This window comes from Ostrinia nubilalis, chromosome 23 (genome assembly GCF_963855985.1).
Source record: "Ostrinia nubilalis chromosome 23, ilOstNubi1.1, whole genome shotgun sequence".
NCBI classification, from domain to species: Eukaryota; Metazoa; Arthropoda; class Insecta; order Lepidoptera; family Crambidae; genus Ostrinia; species Ostrinia nubilalis.
Window position 1 is genome coordinate 8,083,059 of NC_087110.1, and position 24,309 is coordinate 8,107,367.

General features: G+C 37.6%; 1 protein-coding gene across 1 annotated transcript in view; it reads left to right on the forward strand.

The window, feature by feature from the left end:
* LOC135083249 (uncharacterized) overlaps positions 1 to 24,309 on the forward strand; it is a 38,720-nt gene that overhangs the window by 11,929 nt on the left and 2,482 nt on the right. Inside the window, exons 4-6 of the mRNA XM_063977984.1 lie at positions 12,068 to 12,176; positions 14,819 to 14,965; positions 17,967 to 18,101. Coding sequence (XP_063834054.1) covers positions 12,068 to 12,176; positions 14,819 to 14,965; positions 17,967 to 18,101 — 391 coding nt within the window. The remainder of the gene's footprint in view (positions 1 to 12,067; positions 12,177 to 14,818; positions 14,966 to 17,966; positions 18,102 to 24,309) is intronic.

Genomic DNA, 24,309 nt, shown 5'->3' on the forward strand with positions numbered 1-24,309 from the left:
CTGTGCGTTTATATGTCAGTGAGTCAGTTTCTCCTTTTATTTAATTAGATAAGCCTATACATTTATCGTCTAAAATCATCGACAAGATTTATCTAGCCCGGCTGAAATACATTAAAACCATTTTGATACGACTTGCCTTAATAAGTAAACATGGAAGCTTAAAACAATATGTCTGCCAATCATCACCCTGTATTATTATATTTAAACGACCCAAATTGCATCGCGCAACTGGGTTGGCGAACGCGCAAAATGAACAATTCTAATTTGGAGTAAATCTCTAGTGTTATGAACATTGCATTTCCAGCTGTCGCTTTGCAGCTGTCTAGCTGATTCGTAATATACCAAGGAATTTATGTAATTAGCGCGTAATAACGAAGCGTGTTTTGATGTTATACAGGGTGTTACAAGAGGTTGAAAACGTATTACGGATTTTAAGTTGATCTCAGCAAACACGTAAAGATTGTTTTACATTTTATACCCCTGGAGTTTTTGGAGTCCCCGTAGATTACAGATTAAGTCGGCCGATAGTTTGGTTAGTTTCATACTCAGGCTGAGTAACAGTCTACTTAAGATAATTATGGGCACCCGCGAATTAGATTTTAATATTTGTTTGGCGAAAACTATCACGATTAAAAATAATTACGATAAAGTTTTATTGTAAAATTGTTCTATAGAGCTTATTTAAGTCAACCTGTATACCCAGATGTATTACATAGATAGTATTTGAAAGGTCTTTGAACAGACCGAAATGTATTTTGACGTAGCGAGCGAAAGCTAGTTTTAAATAAACAGTTGTTATTTTAGTCGTTAGTAATGCTCTACCTCTGGGCTTCTGCTTGACACTATTTTTGGGACACCCTGTATATGTATTTAAAAAGTATTTTATATTTATAAGTAGTATATCCGTTAAGCTAGCACCCATAACACAAGCATATTAGTTGCTTATTTTGGGGCTAGATATTGCTGTGTGAAATTGTCCAAAGATATTTATTTAGTTTGGTGTTAACACGAACAGTTGTCAGCTGGGAGAGAATGCCATATGGCATTAAGCTGGCCTTTTTGTACGGATCATTCTTATGTGTGTGCAATAAAGTATTTAAAAAAATAAATAAACAGTGTCCCAAAGAAGAACGGTCACGCCCCATACAAAAAAAACCCAGAGCCGACAGAAACGAGACATACCTCAGTTTTTTTGTCATGTCTTAATTAGTTAAATTATATATTTTTTATATTCGAAATCTATGTATAACACCAAAATATTACCCTTTGTTTTTGTTTAGGCGTTATACAAAAACTAATACAAAATGCTTATTTATCACCAAAATTGGTAAATGTATGTAACTACCTAAATGTCTATTACAGCTGCTATGGAATGTATCTAGGTGACCTGGAGATACAACCGGATTATACAGGGTGGTTATACATATGGAACGATAAGTGATCTCACTCGATTATTTCTAAACTATACAAGATATCGAAAAACTAGTTACTGATTCTGAAAGTGCTTCATGAGCTCTTTCAAATGGTACCAATAATAGGGTACAGATTATGGAAGCTGGTAACATTGAATTTTTGGATTTTGTAACTTATTATTTTTTCCACTCTGTATAATCCGGGTCACCTAAATACATTCCATAGCAGCTGTAATAGACATTTAGGTACATACATTTACCAATTTTGGTGATAAATAGGCATTTTGTATTAGTTTTTGTATAACGCCTAAACAAAAACAAAGGATAATATTTTGGTGTTATACATAGATTTCGAATATAAAAAATATATAATTTTACTAATTAAGACATGACAAAAAAACTGAGGTATGTCTCGTTTCTGTCGGGCCTGGGTCACAGATGACCGTTCTTCTTTCATCGCTGCTAGTCCCAGGTTCTTGGCTTAGGATCTTGTTTAGGTGAGCTAGATTGTGTTACATAATCCGCCTTCTACATTGTAACACTATATTGTAGTGCCTTCAAGATGGCTTCTATAATATTCATGTCGATCGGTCTTCTAGGAATATTGTTGTTCTTGTTCTCTATTAATATGTAATTTAACTGAAATGTTTTACGTAAAAATGCATTAATGTTACTGACAAAACGGGAATCAAATAAGTTTTTCTTTTGACCCATAAATCGACATCTTAGACATTGATGTGTAGAAAGTAATTTATTTGTGAGTGTGAGAAGAGAGCATGTTTTCAAAACTACAAATAAATAATTTTGTCTTTGACTATGAAAATATCAAAGAGTTTATTTAAACAAATTCAAAGTGAAACCGACGACCCAGTATTGCCAAATGAAAGTCCATTCTACAAAATTATCCGCCCTTCAAATAAAACTGGTCAACAATAAGTTTGATAGGATTCTCGCCCAAGAATGCCAATTATAGCAAAATCTCATTCAATTCGGTTATTGTTTTGTTTAATTTAGTGATTACAACCGAGTTTGTGGTTAACTGAATTGAAATTTCAAATTGTTTGGTCAAGCTGTACAATGCTGCCACAGTGTAAACAAATGCAGTGCGATCGAAGATCAGTGTCTTTTTGTGAATGATAAAAACAAAACACTGCTCATGGAAAAAATATTTGTCATTTGTTTTGAAGAAGCAAAAGGTAAAAGAACATTATGCAATAGAAATCTATGGGACTAATCCTTCCTTTCCCACGACTGCAACTCCTGTACGTACAGTCAGAATCTACACAGTTTGGGCTCCAAAGAAACCTTACCGGGAGGTATCTTTATTTTTTGAAAGAGCCAAAATTTCTCACGCGCGTCCCTGTTTTAAAAACCGGGAAAACTATATTATGTCCCTTCCCGGGACTCAAACTATCTCTATACCACATCAAAATCGGTTCTATGGTTTAAGCGTGAAAGTGTAACAGACAGACAGTTACTCTCGCATTTATAATATTAGTAGGGATAGGTTACATTTGATGCACACATTCAAAGTGTCATCGTCCTTAGTAAGTCTACTGCACTTATATCTATTGTGTGTATCATTTTCGTATAAATTAAGTGTTATTGCCATTTGGGCTGGTATTTAATGAAATTTTTGCCGAGCTTGGGACTTTCAAACTGAAAACTTATTTTCAAAATGGCCAATAAACGAGTAATTCACGAAAGTAAAAGACAATAGCAATAGGTAATAAGCAAGAAAATAAAATGGCTGATAGAATTTGATAACTTTTTTCATTTTGTGAAAGGTTAATCACGTTTTACTGCTGATTAAATAATAAACTCGTTCAATAAAATACGAGTATTATAGTTTAAATTACCGTTATTTGAATCACTGATCTGTTAAACTGGATTTTAAGAACTTAAAACGATTCTCATTATCATTATTCGATAAAAGTTCGAGATAAAATCGTTAAATATAATCGATTACAATTTTATACGTTCAAGATATTTTAATATTCATCCAGACCTTATGAAAGTTCCATTTTTATTATTCTATAAAGAATCGTTTAATGAAATCTATTACCATTTTATGAGTCATACCTAGATTTTCATGATCATAAATATGAAAACTTATAACTGAAGATTTATTCTCTATTTGATGAGTGATTTTGCTGATTAGAAGATAAATTATTATTATGAGTGCAAAATTATGTGCATTTTACATTTAAATGGAGGTAAATTTTGACTTTTTTGTAGGTTGCAGGTGTAGTGTCAACTGCATTAAAAAATAGCGTAGCATTCAAATAAAATTTTCCTAGTTAATGGAATTGTTTTTTAATTACAGTAATTTCTATTTTTTTATGCATAACAATGCAGGTATTTGACCGCGATCGCGCCTGATGTTAAGTGGGATGCAGTTTAGGATGGTACATATCTGCCCTGCAAGTACTTATTCACTCTCGCCTTGAAAAGGCCCAGTTTAAAGTCTTCGGGAAAGACAGCAGCAGGCAACGAATTCCAGTCCCTAGCTGTTCGCATTATAAAAGAGTCATCGAAACTCTTAGTGCGTGCTGGTGGAATGTAAACAATATAGGGATGACATTAAATTAGTACCTACCTAATTCAATTATCGTTGATTACAATATTGCATTATCAACAGTCCACAAGGAACAAAATATCAACAAAAGCTATCAAACCAATCATTATTTATGTTATCATAGTCGCAACTAACAACTCGTCCCGCAAACATTCTATTTCTCTTTATTCTTTGGCAGAATCCAAACGTGAGGAACATTACGGACATTTTTGTATGCAGTATGATGAACACATCAAGCGTTACATTCGCACTGCGATATGCGATCTTATTTCGCAAATAATAAAGACGATATCAACTCCAACGTGTGATCTATTGGAGTTGGAGCTGGATGCTAGGAAATGTATTCTTGTAAAACCTATTATCTAAATGTCTGTGGACATTTTTGAAATGGAAAATGGGACTTGAGTTTATTAAAATAACTGTCTTTAACTCGTATGACATTTTATTAAGCATACCTATCTAGCCTACTTGTTTCACTTTGTTTTATTAAAAAACATGCTGTTATTAAAGCAAGGAAAATAGCTTATATGAAAGTATTCTAGAACAGTTTTTAACAGATATTGAGCCACATTAAAGAAAAGAAAGAAAGAAAGAAAGTCAGTCACTGCCTTAGGTATGGGTTGTGACATTGACATATTATGACGTAACAGGGCATATAAATCTGAAGTCTCGCTGACGTTTGACCGTTACAAAACCACCCCTCCCGAGCCGCTCCCATACCTCAGTTACTAAGTTAAACGCTACACCTATTTATAGCTGTCAGTCTGATTAAAATTAACTAAGACATCGTTACTCTAACCTTTTGTCTTTTTGACAGGCTTCTGTCCCTACTTGGAATAAATGACAAAAAAACCTGTCAATTGCTACGAGGATATTGCTAGGTTCCTGGTATCAATTTGTAAAATTCTATTTTAGCCTACAATTCAGGAACTCTATAATAGTAAAAAACTTTATAGGTACTTTAAAACGTCAAAGTGGAGTATTTTTATCAAAGGAAAAAGCTCACAGTTTGAGTTATTCCTAGAATTTCTGACGGCAAGAGCTCAAATAAGAAACTTTTAATAATAATTGATATTACTGGGAAAACTGTTGAACCAATCAATTAATGTTTGACCTTACTTTTTCTCAAAGACTTCTTAGATAGAGTTCGAGGATTTAAGGATTTGCCACACTGGATATTGTCATAGTAAATCTCAGATCATAGAAAGAGAATAGATATGAAGTCGCGCGTAACTACAACGAGAACCAGTGTCCCCACATTTCCCCCACCACAGCTCCCACACACACATTCAACTGTGTAAAAACAAAGCGACTGAGAGTCTACGACAACATGTGCAACCGGCTTAAAAGTGCTGTGATTGGCCAGAAGGCATGCCTTATGGCCAATCAATGGCCGCGTGACGTGACGCACACTAAGAAAACGCTAGTGAGAGAACAAAGATAAAATGGAGTCGACAAGATATCGATACTTTAAATCGCTAGGGGCAAGGCTCGAAACTGATTTCACAAAATGCTTATGTATGAAAACCTTTTTATTATTATACGTTATTATTAACTACTATCACGCATTTACTTTTTAATTATGGCGATCTGCGTACCGCATATGTTTATCAAAAATAATGCCTATAACTAGCTCTTATAGTAATTACATAGTTGACAGTTACTAATTACTTCTACTGTTATTATTTTTTTTTGTAAAATCTTATAATCGCAAGTAACACGTCATCATTTTTTTATTTAAAATTACAAAATAGAAAATTATAATTTACTTCTATTTATCGATAATAGAAAACCGCATTAGAACACGAGCACGGCACTATGTTACGACCGGCACATGCGGCCGTACTGTGTATTTTCACACGACAGTGGATATCGGAAGAAATTAAATACATTGCGCAGTAGTTGAGCATGACATAAAGTGGTTGCTAACTAAATCGTCAATGTACAAGTGTGTTCGAATTTTTATCACCACTGATTTCGATATCGCAGTAACTGTTACGGCACTGAATTCGTTCGTAAAAATGTTCAGTTTTTTTTATTTATAAGCAAAATACCAATGGATTTGCAATACTTACATGTAGTAAATGACTCCATTGTTCCTGTAGTTCTTCGTTTCACTTGTTTTATTGCACGTAACGACGCATTATCCAAAATATCGGAGAACATTTCCTTAGTACGACTGAATCGCGACTAACCTAGCTACGCGGCCGATGTTCGTTTCTGGGCATATCGCGGAGACACGCGCCACGCCCCCGTTTCACATCTATTCCCTTCTATGATCTGAGGAGTAAATACAATTTTTTCTATGATATTGTGCTCTTCGGGCAGCGGCTTAGTGTGAGTTTACATCAAACGGCGTCACTAATGAGCGAGTCATGACGGTTTGTACAGCGCCCCTAACGGAAACATTCAAGATCTAAATTTTCATAGATTTTCTAAACCCACTCACTAGTGACGACATTTGATGTAAACTCACACTAAGCCCTCAGGTTTTGACTTGATCATAATATGTGTGCGTGCACGCGTACTGTGAGACCTCATAGTAATGATTGTGAATACGGGCGTGAGTTTCTTCCGCCACTTCTTTGAATAGAATAGAATAGAATAGAATAGAATAGTTTATTTCAAAGAATATGGTTACAACAGTTCTTAAAATGACAAAGTTCTACATATTCTGCCGTATTTTGTTGGCGTAGAAATATTATAAATCATAGGTAATTACAATCGATGTCTACATACTTATATTAATCATTATTATTACGCATTCTTAATTACTATACAACAATGTCACATATCCCTCTTGAGTCGTCAGTTAGCAGTCAAACATTGATTCTTTTATTTTTATGTCAAGATATTCTCTAATTGAGTAAAAGCACTCTTGCATTAACCATTTATATAACGTGCATGTAAATCTGTTTAATGTCAATTCTCTTACTTTAGAGGGAAGCTTAGAGTATATTTTAATTGCGATACAATACACATTGTTAGAGAATATTTGCAGTCTTTGCACAGGGACATATAGTTTACTCTTGTCTCTGCTATTACATTTTCCAAGCACCGTGTCATGTAAAGGAAAGAAATGTGGATGTTTTTTTACAAACATGCAGAGATCCAATATGTATTGGCAGGGTAACGGCAGGATTTTAAGGGTTTTAAATAATGGTTTGCAGTGATCTAAGTAATCAGCACCGCATAAGGCTCTAATGCACTTTTTTTGTACCATAAACGCTCGTTGTACATCTACAGAGTGTCCCCATATGATTAGTCCGTATCGTAATACTGAAGACACATAACCGTGATATGCCGATAAAGCAGTGTCTCGAGAGGCCACTAATCTTAAGCGACGCAGGGCGAATACGAATTTGTCAAGTTTTGCGCATAATTTATCAACGTGTTCTTTCCAATTCAAGTGTTTATCTATGGTTATGCCTAGGAATGTTGCAGAGTTGACCTGTTGTATAGGTGTGTTGTTGTAATTGATACTCAAAGGTGCATCTGCCTGGTGATATGCTCTAAAGTGTATAGCGTTTGTTTTTTGAAGATTTATCCTTAATTTATTTTGTTCAAGCCACTCTACAACTCTTCTTAATTCGTCCTTACATGAGTTTTCTAAGGCATTTTTGTCTTTAGATTTTATTATTAACGTAGTGTCATCCGCGAATATTATACATTCATGTTTCAATGCATTGGGCAGATCATTAATGTATAAAATAAAAAGTAGAGGTCCAAGAATACTGCCCTGGGGCACGCCAGAGCAATTGATTTTTGTGGACGATTGAGAAATAACCTTTTTATTGCCCGATACTTTGCTGATTTCGGTCAATTGGGAACGCTCGAACAAGTAACTCTCCAACCATTCATGTGCTTTGCCTCTTATGCCATACTTTTGAAGTTTATGGAGTAGCTGGGAGTGGCAAACAAAGTCAAAGGCTTTGCTCATATCCAGAAACAGACCCATTACTATTTGTTTTCTATTCAAGGCTTCAGTGATTTCGCTTACTAAAGAAAAGCATGCTTGAATGGTAGACCTGCCCCTTCTAAACCCAAACTGGTTCGGTGCTAGAATATTGTTTTTGGTTAGAAAGGTCTCCATTCTCGTAAGCATAGCCTTCTCAAATACTTTGGATAATATTGGTATTAAAGTGATCGGTCTATAATTTCCCATATCAGTAGGGTCACCTTTTTTAAAAATAGGTTTGACCACTGATATTTTAAGTCGCCTAGGAAAAATACCTTGTTCAAATGACTTATTTATTATATCAGTTAATGGTGAGGCTATAAAGATTGAGATAATTTTAATAATTTTTGTGGATATTTCATCGTAACCCGCGGAGGTAGTGTTTTTTAGAGTGTTGATAATTTTTATTACTTCAGATTCGATAATTGGCTCTATAAACATGCTATTAGTCATACTATTAATATCGTTTGTATTATTGTCAATGTTAGGATTATTATTACTTTCAGTTGTCAAATTAATAAAATGGTCATTAAATAACTCACAAATGTCATTAGGTTTGATATAAATGTTGCCTTCTTTTTTAATTGTATTTATGTCGCTTTTATTATTAGTTAAATTAACATTGTTCTTAATAACATTCCACGCAGCACTACATTTATTTTTCGACTCTACGATATATCGGTTATTATTGATTTGTTGTGATTTATGGATGCATTTTTTCAAAATTTTTGTATAAGTCATGTATTTTTCTTTATTATGTTTTTTATTAATAGCATCGTTTTGATATCTAAAGTATAGTGACCTCTTTTTTATACAACATTTTCTTAGTCCTTTAGTAATCCATTTATTTTTAATTATTTTTTTCCCGATTTTCACTTGTATTAATGGAAAACAGAGATTATAAAATAGTTTTAATAGGTCGTGAAAAATATCAAATGATTCGTTACAGTCATGTTCTTCGTAAACTTCATTAAACGATAGGGACGATATGCATTTACAGAACTTTACTATGTTTTCTTGACATAGGTCTCGGCGATTTTCAGACCATTTTTTTGTGGTTTTAACGTTAGTTTGTAGTTTGGGAACAGAGAATAATAAAGATTGTCCCGTATGGTCTGATAAGGCTAAATGGTGTATGGTTACTTTAACATCTTGTAAGTCACTGGCTATTTGGTCGATACTGGAGGCTCCTCTAGTAGGTATATTTATATGCGGACATAAGTTATGATTAGAGAGAATGGCTTTGAGCTCCCTCGATTGTGGAGTATCTTTCAAGACGTCAATATTCCAGTCACCACAAAGTATCACATGCTTTTTATTATTTTTAGTGATTTTATCCAGGAGTAGTGAAAATTTATCATAAAATATCTGTAAATTCGAGTTTGGGATCCTATAAATACATACTATAATAAGTCCGTGGCTCATTAATTCGAGGCCACAGCACTCAAAGCTATATGAACATGCCAATTCACTTGTGATATTTAGGAGTTTGTAATCAAAGCCATTTTTAATAAGTATACATGAGCCTCCTCGTCTTTGATTTTGTCTACAATATGAGGATGCAAGTTTATATCCAGGTAGTTGTAAATTAGACTCTGATCCCTTTTTTATAAATGTTTCAGTCATACAAATGAAATCTATACGTCCTAGTGTTTTAGAGAGTTCTGTGATTGTCAAGTCAAATATTTCATTTTTATTAAGGATTCCTGCAATGTTTTGGTGAAGTATGGTAAAAAATTGCCCACTCTCATTAGTTATCTTTTTATTCCCAGTTGTTTGCTCGTTTTGGATAAAAAATTAGCCATTGGACATGCAGGTGGGGATATTAAGTTACTCTGAGAACTACTAGTTTTCCTGTTAATCACAGGGAAGTAATAAGGAATAGTGCCTTTCATAGAGGATGATTTTTTAGGTACTTTACTTTTATGTTTTGCACTGTTTTTAATTATTTCTTTTAGTCCCTTAGACGACAGGTACTTAGAACTGTAAGTGTGATAGTCAATTAGAAAATTTATTTTATTACATGTCAATATTAAATAATTATAACCATTAAATTGTGATTGGTTAGAAGTTATGTCAACAAATTCACAATTAGGTACATTTCTACATACATTTGCAATACTTTTATTCAGTTCGGTGGTATTTAGATACTTATTATTAATAATACTCAGCACAATAATATTAATACATTTAAATTTTTTTAGGGTTGATGCAAACTCTATGAAAACTTTTGTCGGATTATGATCATTTTCACCAGCGCATAATATTATGAAGTTTTGAGGTGAGTCTTCAACATTGTTAGACCCTTTTAATATCTCTTCAGCTGTAGCGTGAGGTTTAGTGAGGGCGCAAACTGAATGTTGTCCAAAGTTGCTGCCAAGTCTTGACTGAAGGAGTTGGTGTCCCAGGCCAACACATTGCTGGCTGCCAAAGATATAAATCTTTGGTGGTGATACAGCGATAAATTCTGAGGTCGATGTTGATTTCGGTGACTCAGTGTTGATGATTTCCACACTTGGTTCATTTTCCCTCGAGATCGGCGTCGCAGGCCCCGAATGGGCATTACTTCGTTTTTGCAAATTATCTTATGAGTCAGATGCAAGAGTTGACTTTCGGCGTGGTGTGCTCGTATGTGAGCTTCTATGGTAGTTTTGCTTCAAGGGGGTTGATCTACGCGGTGCTGGCTCTTCAAGCAGCTGCTTCAATATTTGGTTTTTCTTTTGTTGTTCGTCCATTTTTTTCTGTATATTGGTGACTTGCATATTTAGTCGGTCGATTTCTGCATGAGCGCTTGCTAGTTCAGTTTTAAGAGTGTTGATTTCTTCCTGAAGTTCTTTATTAGCATGTACGTTTAGGTCTGGCAAGCTCATACGCGTGTCTTCAAGCAAAGTTGAGCCACTGCCAATCGTGGAGCCCTCGATAGATTTGTCCAGTAGTTCAACCGAGGACCTGTTCAGCTTATTATTTCGTTGCCGGGTGGTTACATTATCAAGTAGCCTATCGGTGCTAACATTGTTACGTAGTGGTGACGATGGCGATGAACGAGGATTTATTGCAGGTGATACGCACATATCGCATTTCCATTTTTTCTTGCGTTCAGCGTCCATAATTCTAAATCTAGCAAATGTCACATTTGCACATCCCAGATCAAGTTTTAGTTTGCATTGTGAGCATGTCAAGTATTCTCGTCTGGGGATGTCGGTTTTGCATTTGTCGCATTTTTTATTTGAGGCTTTATTTTTATTTGAAGACATTTTATTTATGGTCTTTATAGGTTCTTCGATTGAAAAAAGATAATTTTGGTCGTCAGTGAGATTCGAACTATGGTTTGTTGGATCTGGGCAGCGTACCTGCTCCACCAGGCTATCTGTACGATGACGTTGTTGACGAATTTATCAACTACTCGGTGATAGCGAGTAGTATTCTACTATGATGAAGTTTTCTCAGTACACAACAGGTGTCGCTAGTTGCATATAAGTACTATTAGCATTGATGGTTCATGATGTAGTCGACTGTCAACAGATGGCGTTGTTTCAAGTTCGCACGAAAATGGTGTTAAGCATTGTATGAATAAGGTCTAGTTTCCAGTAGCACAACACCAAGTTTAAATAAAATTAACCGTCCGAATCACTGTTTTTAGATTTATAGTCTTATATTAGTTCATTTTGCTGTCGAATTGCTTCACACAGTTTATATAAAGTTCACGAAGGTTTGATTTATAGTTTTTTCCATGAATTTTGCACAAATAAGTCTCTTTTCACTGTCACTTATGCACTAAGTAATTAACGTCACTTTCTGTTCAACGCCTTAATATATTTTATAGATAACACTTTCACAGTTTATTTCTACAATACTGCACGCAATGTTCACCAATTTGATCACATTTTTGAAGTTTTTCTATTTTTAAATAAGTAACAAGTACGGAGCCAATGTTGACACGATGGCGGCGCCATCTAGTTCTGAGAAGAAGTAGCGGAAGAAACTCAGTGGGCACCAGCCCATATGTTGTCCCGAAGTGTTGGTAGGGCAAGCTATATTTGGGACGTGTATAAGTGCCCTCGAAAGGGCCTATGTACTGAATAAACTATTTTGAATTTTAATTTGATCTTTCTTCCCCAGGACTGGGCGCTGCACATTCGCTTCGCCACTTCGGCCGACGCGGGCTACTATGAGTGTCAAGTGCCCACACACCCGCCTACTAGTATATTCTTCAAACTTGTTCTTGTTGGTAAGTTTTTCAATATCTTTCTTAGGGCTAGCACACATAAACGCGTTGCGTTGCGGCTCAATGCCGTATAGTGAATCTCTTTGTTCCACAGCTCGATAAATTATCTTCTCATGTAGCAACTGTATAACATTAGTCACCTTCTTTCGAACTATGATATGTATAGCCTTAGCTCGCCCTATCAAAACACAGAATCATATTCCTTTTCTAACTAAAACCTTGATTAGGTATAGTTGGAAAAGATATTATAATTGTGATCTGAATATCCAAAGAAAACAGGCACAATGAGGGACACTGATTTCAATTTGTGTGTGGGAATCTTATCCAGGACCTTCCAAGTTAAGAGGTCTTCAACCACTTGATCACAAAGGTCGAGGCAACGGTTTCACAATTTTGGTGTAATTTTAGGCTATATTGGCCACCCACTAAATTGGCACGGAGCTCGATATAAACAAAACCACATAAATAACGAGTGAATAATATTTTTTTTTTTTTTTTTATGCTAGCCAAGGCAGGTATTTGACCGCAATCGCACCTGGTGCTAAGTGAGATGCAGTCTAGGATGGTACATATGGATGATAATCTGGGGGCACGGTAGTGCCCCCGCCAAGTCGAGCGCGAAGCAAACACTGCCGTACCATCCTTTACTGGAACCATTTCGCCGCATTTTCAGGCCCCTATTTGAGAACCTTTGGATAAGACCAGAACGCAGAAATTTTCGTCATCTAGTAAGCTATAATCACGTACTTAAAATCCAAAATTTCAAGTCTGTAGGTCATTTAGTTCCGAAGTTAAGCGAAAGCAAAGTTTCGCATTTATGACACTCACTCACTCACTGATGATCATCAAAATAGAACTAGTACTTCCCATAAACTCAGAGAGCTGAAATTTGGTACAGAGTTAGGGTTTAATGGCCACATAAAGGGAAAACTATTAAAACTAGGAAATTCGAAGATCTGGAGTAACACCACATTCATAATCAATACTACTAGCGCCACACCGGCACCGTGGTGTTCGCCTGTACCGCTCACCGCTAGATGGCGCTAGCACTTTGAGCGTCGAATTTCTGCACCGCGGTGTCCAGATTATTAATTTAATATCATAAAAAAAATTTGGATAACATTAAAAGACGACGACTTTAAATAATTATGCCACTTTCTACAAAAAGAAGTGAAATCCCACCAAAAACATTCTGTAAAAAACTAGCCAAGTCTCGATAGAGCTGCTTGTTTATCTCTAAAAAGTAATGAAATCTAGACTAAGTCGTGCCAAGTCTATGGTTCCTTACTGCGATTTCTTTATTAATATAGTTAATGTTGTATGACTTGGCCGTTGAACTATCTTTATTAAGATAATAAAATCATACATAAGTATTATTGAAATACGCAGCTTTATCAAGCCTACAATTGACTGGTCATTGAATCAACGTTTTCCAAGTGGCAATTTTCCATTGTCAATGGGTAGCGGTTCTGGCGATAGATTGGTGCAATGGTGTCATGGAGCACCTGGTTTTGTACCCTTCAACGGCCAAGTCACACAACATTAACTATATTAATAAAGAAATCGCAGTAAGGAACCATAGACTTGGCACGACTTAGTCTAGATTTCATTACTTTTTAGAGATAAACAAGCAGCTCCATCGAGACTTGGCTAGTTTTTTACAGAATGTTTTTGGTGGGTTCGCTTGAAAGTTTAACACAGTCATTAGGCGTCCCCATCGATTGTTAGCAGGAACGACCTATAGAAAATAGCCTGTAAAGACTTTGCAGAACTTTCATCCTCAGACGTCTTTAAAACGTCGATTCTCATTATTACCCCAACTTCGTCTTAAGTTCAGTTACTTTGTTTTAATCGATATAACGGCCCGATGGCAGGGTGACCCTAATTTTTCTTTTGATTCAGTCTTCATTGGTTCGTAACCATCAGCATAATTCTTTGTCATAAGTTATATTTCATTTGTACTAACCCATGGCATGGACCAACTATAGTCTGAAATAATCAAATATTTGAATTAGAATTTGTCACTTACGTCAATACACAAGAGAGTTTTATTAACACGCTTTTATTAGGTCGTCGTGTATGTAACTATGTAATGGAATCTAAGAATCTGAATTACACGCACTTCTAATTCTTGTATCATCATGAAACTTAACACTTACGTAGATTAGATGACAATACAATATTATGGTACCAGCGAATTGGTCTGATGATGGAGTCGGGAGGTGGCCATAGGAACTCCTAAACGAAACGGCGGAAACTAAAATAGTAAGACACGGGTCATAACGCGACGTTTATTAATGAGTTACATTATGTACCCACGGCTTGACGTTTCGGCTGCGATGCTGCAGCCGTGGTCACATGAAACGGAGGAAACTCATCGACTTTGGGTTTGTTGGATTTGACTTTTAGTGCAGTAATTTAAGGCGTGTTTTTAGTTTTTTAAACTATTTATTTTTATTTTTAATAGGAAATGCTTAGCGCATACCTACTGGTCAATGGCGTCGACCATTTTTTTTCATTATTGACATTTTGGAATACTTAGGTATACTTCCATTAAGCACTGCAAATATATTTCCTTCCAAAAGCTTATTTACTTTTACAAATTAATGTGTAATAATTAACGAATTTTTATTTCTTTCTAACAGCGGCGTACGCAGAAATAGTGGGTGAATCCGAGAAAATCATCCACGAGGGTTCCATGCTGCGACTGGTGTGCGTGGTCAAGAGATCTACGGAACCCCCCTCGTATGTGTTCTGGTACTTCGAGAATCGGATGATCAACTACGATCAGAGTAAGTATAGCTTGTTAAGCAAAGCCTTAATACTATAAACCTTATAAAAATAACCCTAAGGTTTCCTTAAATGAATGTAATGCTTTCTTCTCCGGCGTGGGTCAGTCACTGGCAAATAACATAATGTCTCAGACTGGAGAAACTAAAAAACCATCTAGCTTCCAGTGTTAAGCACACACACTCACCTGCACACTCCTTCTTCATCGACCCAACTGATCAAGATGAAATCCTTGATATTATGATTGCTTAACTAAAAATTGATTGTGCACCCGGAGTAGACGAAGTCAGTACCGCTCTTGTTAAATGTGCTAGAAGTATTATCTGTGCACCCTTAGAACACATATTCAACTTGAGTTTAGGAAATGGCTGCTTTCCTGCATCCTGGAAGATTGCTCTGGTAACTCCTATTTACAAAGACGGTCCTAAAGATGTACCGGGTAATTACAGACCTATCTCGTTACTCTGTGTCTTCTCCAAGATGCTGGAGAAAATTGTCAATAACCGCCTGACCAGTTTCATTGAGCAAAACGAGTTACTATCCCCAAGACAATTCGGATTCAGACGCCACAAATCAACCGAAGACGCTGTCACGTTACTCACTGAGATTGTCTCTGGCTCCCTGGATAAGGGCCAGCAATGTGAAATGCAACGCAGCGCTTTTCTCCTACACATTTTTACATGAACATGTATGATACAGACCACTTGCAAGTATATGTATGAATTGTAAATTACTAGTATTTAATAAGAACCCTCTTCCTTAATTGCATTATGGAACTTGTTGACACAGAAAATCATTTCAGATGTCCGGACCAACTCCCGACTATTGTTAGGGCGCGAAAGAATAGAATGGACAGGAATAGAAATCCATTGTGCGGTAATAGATTGTGGATGAGAACACTTAGGACTCAGACAGGTCTAATAGTGTAGGTCTTGCTGTATATCGATAGTCTGATATCGACATTTTCTCAGTAAAAAAACATCTTTCCAACCAATCACTGTCAAAATATGCTGATCGTAAGCTTACCTCAAGAAGCGTCAAGGGGGTAACGGCGCATGATCTCCCTCGATTTTTTCAGGTTATGCAAGCTACCTTCTAAGTTCATCAGTCCATTGAGTAGATAGATTTTTTTACTCTAATTTCATGAGACGATCTACCTAAAAATATTGTCTACTAGCTTACCCGGGAACGGGACAGAAAATTTTGAAAAATAGACACTTGAATTTTATGAGTCAATATCAAAATCAAATCAAAATAACAAATGTTTTTCGTTCCTAAAATTAAACTAGTGGTGGTGAAACTATCGAGATTTCTACAACACTAGTAATTGGTTATATCCACGTGTAAAAGTAAAAAGAAACTGATATAAGTATCGAACTTATTTTAAGCCACGTGTTATATTTATGAACATTGAAGATACCATAAATGTATGATATCCATTAATAAGATAGGTTTCACGATTGAAATGAACTATCATCCAGTCCTAAAATAGTCATAGCAGATGGTTAATTTATTATTCTGGCTTCTAGTGAATAAAACCCATTACCTAGGGCAAATTACTTCAAAATAAAGCTCATAGCAGACTTATCAACTCGGAAAGGGATCAACTCCGTATCGCCTTTCACGCGCTGTCAATTGCGAGGCGAGGCGTTTACGTTTCGGTGCAGATAAGTGTGCGTTGCAGTATGGAGTTTCTTACAAAGAATACTGACCGCCTCGAGTTGACACGGTTACGATCCCTTTCCGGGTTGATAAATGTGCTACGTCCTTAAAGCGTATTTTTATGCAACTAGCTGACTCACCGAACTTCTTGCTGCCAATGTTCATCAGAAATAATGTAGTATTGGTGATAGAATTTTTCAAAACAGTCCAGTATTTTGAGCCTATTCAATGAACAAACAGTCAAATCTTTCCTCTTTATAATATTGGTGTAGATAAACGGGTCGGGTTCCCATTTCCTTTGATCTGAACGTGGCAAGGTTTCGGGAACGTGAGAACATTCTGATGCTGGGAAGCCTGTTAAAACTGTGTATTGGGTTGATTAGATGTATTGGATTTCTAATGCTTTGAAAACTTTACATAGACACAAAAATATCAACATCTAGCAACCTTAGATTCTGCATATCGGATCTCGGTACGTAAACTATCAAACAGGGATGTTTCCTGTTTAAAAAAAGCAAGATTTTGAATTAGTCCGTCAGTTAACTTATCAAAAAATACTCGACTCGTATTTTTCACTTTTTCGAACTAATTAAAATTGAAAGAGGTAAAGTTCAAACGATGAGGCCCGTGACGTCAAGAAGTGCTTAATAGTGTAGCACTTTGAGATGTCACGCGGAACTTCAACGCATCATAACTTTGTAATTAATTATTTGATTGACAAATAAAAATAAACGTGTCCAATATTTTTTGATAATGTAATTGACGTACCACTAAAAGATATTTTTAGGAAACTAGCCTGTTAGACTGGGTTGTACTATCTAAAATAACTTCAAAATCTGTCAAACTCCATACAAAAAACACCGGTTAGCGCCATAGATACTGTGAAAGTTAGGTGGTGCAACGTGGCCCTAATTGACAGTTCTACAACTACCTACATTCTTAAAGCTTCAGATCGGATTTGTGTAGAATGTAGTGCGTAACCGCTCCAATAGGTCTAAGCATTTTTAAAATTACTTTTCATCACATCCTTTGTCTTTTACATCGTTCGTTCGTTCGTTCGTTTCAGCCAAATATCGTCCACTGCTGGACAAAGGCCTCCTCCAAGGTTTTCCACAATGCACGGTCCTGCGCTGCCCGCATCCAGGCTCTTCCCGCGACCTTTACGAGATCGTCGGTCCACCTAGTAGGAGCCCTGCCCACGCTACGTCTTCTAGCCCGTGGTCGTCACTCGAGAACTTTTCTGCCCCAACGGCCATCGTCTCTACGAGCTATGTGCCCCGCCCACTGCCACTTGGTTTTAGCAGTCTATTACATGTTTCTTATAAAACTATCTTTTCACAGACGGAGTCAACGTCCACAACGGCAGACAAACCAGCGAGCTGGTGATAGGCAAGGCGGAACCAAAGCACGCTGGAAACTACACCTGCGTGCCTGCCAACGCGAAGGCCGCCTCTGTGACTGTTCACGTTGTTCAAAGTGAGTAGGATTCTGCCTTTGTAATAAGATTCAAAATAGGTTGAGGGTTTTTGGAAGATTCATGTGCTGTCGACCGGGCTGCTAGATTGTTCAGAGTAAGTAGATAATATGCAACAAAAACTCATCATTCTACCACATAGTGATAAATTACCCCCAAAGGATTTTGAACTGTATTCCTTTGCATTAAAGTGAGTAGGTTCAAAATAACCCAAGCATCTGGTCAACTAAAGCCTGGTCCGTGAGCACGTAGAATCCCGTCCAATGACCCCAAGCTACCCATCCCTATCGCTCGCGCGTAATTACGTATGTTGCTGTCGCGACTGTGCGACCGGCGCCCGCAGTGAGTGTGCGAGCGCGACAGCAATATAATTACGTGAGAGCGATAGGGATGGGTAGCTTGGGGTCATTGGACGGGATTCTACGTGCTCACGGACCAGGCTTTACACCTAGTGTGTCCCTGCCAACGCTAAGACTGCCTCTAGGCTATATTATCTATCTCTATCTGTACACGTTATTTGTTGTTGTTGTTGTTTCAGCCAAATGACGTCCACTGCTGGACAAAGGCCTCCCCCAAGGTTTTCCACAATGAACGGTCCTGCGCTGCCCGCATCCAGGCTCTTCCCGCGACCTTTACCAGATCGTCGGTCCACCTAGTAGGAGGCCTGCCCACGCTACGTCTTCCAGCCCGTGGTCGCCACTCGAGAACTTTCCTGCCCCAACGGCCATCGTCTCTACGAGCTATGTGCCCCGCCCACGCCTCGGAGTTTCCCTGCGTGATCGAATCAGAAATGAGGAGATCCGTAGGAGAACCAAAGTAACCGACATAGCTCGCAGAATTGCTAAAACACGTTATTTAAAGTGAATAATTATGTTACAAAAACACATCAAGCTACCCCAAAGTGACGATTACTACAATAGAATTTAAACCTTATTTACCTTGATGAAATTCATGATTTCCACTAAATGGACCGACGATGTGATGATGGTCGCTGGATGCGGGCGGCGCAGACCCGGTCGCTATGGAAATCCTTGGGGGAGGCCTTTGTCCAGCAGTGGACGTTATTTGGCTGAAACAAACGAATTTGAAAGAGTCATTTTATACCTTGTGACCTCTATTAGTGAAAATCCAACCTCATTTCAAACTAACAAATTAACTGAAATATTTTCACAAATGACCGTTAAAACTTTCTGGCCTTCTCCCAAACACTGAGCTGTTATGTTTTATGGCCAACATTTTCATTGGTCATAAAATTACTGGAACCCTATCATTATTGTTATCGATTTCACTAAAAATATCCGGACTAATCGGCTGTTAGGGTAATAGCCGGAATAGAACCGCCAGCACAAATTATTGAAAGCAACAGTAGACAGGATCTACAGTTTGACCGCCAATAAAAACCCTACCAGTGAGGGCCAACTTTATCCCGGGAGAAAGTTGAACTGTATTGGGCTCGCTACAAAAGGCGATTTTATGCGCCACTACCTGTGTGGCATGGTGAAACCCGAAAATTAGTTCCACCCCAGAACCTTCCCGATCTTCGTCCTGTCTGCAATCATTGTGTCATTCTAACATCTGGCCTCCCCAACCCGTCTGGCCATAGAGGGAGTTCAGAGCTTAGGTAGTCCTCCGTTTGCCTCAGGTAATTCCAAATAAAAATAATTCAAGTCCTCGGGTTAAGAGAGTCCAAGTGTCTATGCAAATGACTACGCACAGGTATTTCTTTCACAAGCTTGTGAAGTCAAAATTAAGTAAGAAATCCAGCCAACTTGAATCTTTTCTCCTTGCCCCGCACAGTCATTTTTTTTTCACTCACAATTACTTGCTATTTTTTTGCTGCGGTTGGTCGGTTACCTGTATTTTCTTGGCTGTTTTCGTTTAGCTACACACACGTTTCAAGTGGCCTGTAATTTCGCCTCATAACTATCGTTTGGAAGGGCCATACAATTTCGGCGACTAAAACAATAGCGTACCCATAAATAGTTGTTCATCGTAACTTTGAAATATTATATTTCGCAACGGAACTAGTGTTTTATGACCCTTCTGATAAAATAGTTATTTAATTTATTGCTTTCGAAAAGCTATCCTACTTCAAACTGCTCTTCTTTTTATTATTTTAGGACGATCTCGACTGTTAAATGAATTGGAAGCTTATGGCTGATTTTAGTGTCACGCGGACCGTCCGGTGCAAACCCGCTCCGCACAGCCAATCTGTATGAACTTCTAGGGAGCGTTTTAGAGTAATGCGGTCCGGAGGAACCGCTCCGGTCCCTAGCAGTCCATACAAATCGGCTATTCGGAGCGATCCGCACTGACAGTCCGCGTGATACTAAAACCAGCCTATATTTTTCCCTTACAACATTATACTTACTCTCCGTGATACCTATTATAATTCCTTAAAGGTCGTATTCTTTTCATTAGTCATCTGTGGGTCTAGTCAACATGCCATCGCAAACCAATGTGAAGTTTTCACTAATGTCAGTCGCCGCGTCACCAGTGATTCGATTCGATCGGAAAATGGCAGCCAAAATGCACATTGAACCACCAACGACGCGGCGATATAAAAGTTCATTCAAAATCGAATAAAAGTTAAAAAATGTCTATGACTTTGCGATTGTTTTTACTTTTTCTAGCTTTTTTTTTTTAAATTAGTTTCTTCCTTCTTTCTGCTCTCTGTTTACGTCTATGCTTCGCTGTCAAACTAGCTGTCAAAACGACATCGCGATACGGATTTGTCAAAACAGCCTTAGGGTGGGTTGCACCATCTTAGTTTAACTTTGACAAACGTCTAAAATCTGTCAAACTCCATACAAAAAACACCGGTTAACGTCATAGTTACGTTTAAAGTTAGGTGGTGCAACTCACCCTATTGGTTTTCGATCGAATCCAAGCTTATCACCGGGGTTTTAGTAATCGCAATGAAAATGGCGGGTGTTGCGATTCGATTCGATTTTGATTGAGTCTTAAATGCATGTTGGCTAAGCCTTTGTATGGGAAATTTCAAACCAGTCTTTCGATTATCGATAGGTAGGGCTTTGCGATTCGATTTTTTGCCGTTTGACTAAGCCTTTTTTGTTATCGACCTCTTTTGCGATTTGTTTGTTTGTTTGCGACTGGTTTGCGATTTTAAAGTGCGTTTTGACTAGACCCACTGTTCTTCGTTTTAAGGTGATTATAGACAGATCATTTACTTGTAACAGAACAACAAGCCGCTCTATGATAATTATGTTCTATGTATCATACTGTCAAATACCAAACGTCGTACATTTTACCTATTGAACCATTCGTATAGATGACCCACGCTGAACTGTCCCACCAAACTCAATGACAGGGGGGCGCTACCATCGTTCAACTATATGGTTTCCAACATGGCAAAAATCGGAACCAGCGATCCGGTATTGACGGTGGCGCCCCACTGTCAATGTCATGGATAGGACAGTTCAGTATTTTGGAACTATAAGAACCACATCACAGAAACTAAAGGGAAATGTGACAAGGGGGCGGGGCCGATGTCGCAGCAGTATGCCCAAAAACAGTGGGTCTAGTCAAAATGCCATCGCAAACCAATGTGAAGTTTTCACTAATGTCAGTCGCCGCGTCACCAGTGATTCGATTCGATCGGAAAATGGCAGCCAAAATGCACATTGAACCACCAACGACTCGCGACGCGGCGATATAAAAGTTCATTCAAAATCGAATAAAAGTTAAAAAATGTCTATGACTTTGCGATTGTTTTTACTTTTTCTAGCTTTTTTTTTAAATTAGTTTCTTCCTTCTTTCTGCTCTCTGTTTACGTCTATGCTTCGCTGTCAAACTAGCTGTCAAAACGACATCGCGATACGGATTTGTCAAAACAGCCTTAGGGTGGGTTGCACCATCTTAGTTTAACTTTGACAAACGTCTAAAATCTGTCAAACTCCATACAAAAAACACCGGTTAACGTCATAGTTACGTTTAAAGTTAGGTGGTGCAACTCACCCTATTGGTTTTCGATCGAATCCAAGCTTATCACCGTTTTAGTAATCGCAATGAAAATGGCGGGTGTTGCGATTCGATTCGATTTTGATTGAGTCTTAAATGCATGTTGGCTAAGCCTTTGTATGGGAAATTTCAATCCAGTCTTTCGATTATCGATAGGTAGGGCTTTGCGATTCGATTTTTTGCCGTTTGACTAAGCCTTTTTTGTTATCGACCTCTTTTGCGATTTGTTTATTTGTTTGCGACTGGTTTGCGATGGGTTTGCGATTTTAAAGTGCGTTTTGACTAGACCCACTGAACACATTGCTCGTGAAAGCAATGATGACAGCAGCGACGTCACAATGTAAACAGCTTACATTGCTTGCGTAGTACTAAAGATTATTCGAACGTTGAGTACTGATACCGCAGTGAATAATGAACACATTATTTTGATTTCTTTGTGTGTGTGAATTTCTAATGTGACGCTAAGTTGCGAACTCAGTGCATCAGTTGGCATCTGTCTATATCTCTATGGTAAGAACGTTACATTACACATACAAATGCTCCAGTCTATACTCACCTTTATGCACTCTTGTTTTCTTCTGATTTAATTATTTGCGGGTTCAATGACAGTTTAACAATCCTCTGCGGGTCTAGTCAAAACGCACTTTAAAATCGCAAACCCATCGCAAACCAGTCGCAAACAAATAAACAAATCGCAAAAGAGGTCGATAACAAAAAAGGCTTAGTCAAACGGCAAAAAATCGAATCGCAAAGCCCTACCTATCGATAATCGAAAGACTGGATTGAAATTTCCCATACAAAGGCTTAGCCAACATGCATTTAAGACTCAATCAAAATCGAATCGAATCGCAACACCCGCCATTTTCATTGCGATTACTAAAACCCCGGTGATAAGCTTCGATTCGATCGAAACCAATAGGGTGAGTTGCACCACCTAACTTTGACCGTAACTATGACGTTAACCGGTGTTTTTTGTATGGAGTTTGACAGATTTTAGACGTTTGTCAAAGTTAAACTAAGATGGTGCAACCCACCCTAAGGTTGTTTTGACAAATCCGTATTGCGATGTCGTTTTGACAGCTAGTTTGACAGCGAAGCATAGACGTAAACAGAGAGCAGAAAGAAGGAAGAAACTAATTTTAAAAAAAAAAGCTAGAAAAAGTAAAAACAATCGCAAAGTCATAGACATTTTTTAACTTTTATTCGATTTTGAATGAACTTTTATATCGCCGCGTCGTTGGTGGTTCAATGTGCATTTTGGCTGCCATTTTCCGATCGAATCGAATTACTGGTGACGCGGCGACTGACATTAGTGAAAACTTCCTATTGGTTTGTGATGGCATTTTGACTAGACCCACTGGGACAATCAGCCTTCACTGGCCCCTTTCATCGCGGTCAAACTGTAGATCCTGGAATTCCAAAGTTGGAAAATATAACCTCGTTTCAAAAAGCAATAAATACTGACTTAAAAATTACCATAAACATAATAATTCTAAGCGACGTCGAGTTTGTCAACTTTGCAACTTTGTTCGTAGCATCACCGCATAGCTAATTATAGCAATGCTTGTCGTTTTGTTTAAGATAATGGATCATGCCACAACATGGTAAGATTTAGAAAGCTTTGTACAAAAACTTCCTGACTATACTGTCAGTTCTGAAACGAACAGTAATAAATATATATTCATTGCGTCCAGTTAAAACCTCAAAAAAAATGTCGGAATTTTACTTAGGCCGCTTGTAAACATCCGTTTTTTTGACCGGACAACGGCCCGATTTTTTCACCGGATTTAGCGGTGGTGTATGGTTTATAATGAACGTGTGCACATGCATCGGACATAGGTCCGGCGAGGAAATTGACAGCAAACAAAGGATATCCGTTTTTTGACGGTCCGTCGTCGTCCGGTGAAAAAACGGATGTCTACAATCGGCCTTAAGCAAAGGTTAAATAAAAACTATCTAGCGAGGAAATGCAGTCAGTATACTATACCACTCTCCTCTTTGCTGTGTAATTTATTTTTTCAACAAAATACGACACATAAGTACTCTTACATTAATATCTCTTAAAACCCACATTGTGTAGGTGCCTTACCGTGTGTACCTGGGCGTACTAGGCGTGTACCTTTTCGTTCATACGTTTCAAAAGGTGTGAAAATCCTTGGGAATCCTTTGTAGCATTAGATGTATTTAGCTGAGAAGAAAGAACATGAGTGGGTATTTACAGTCAGTTGC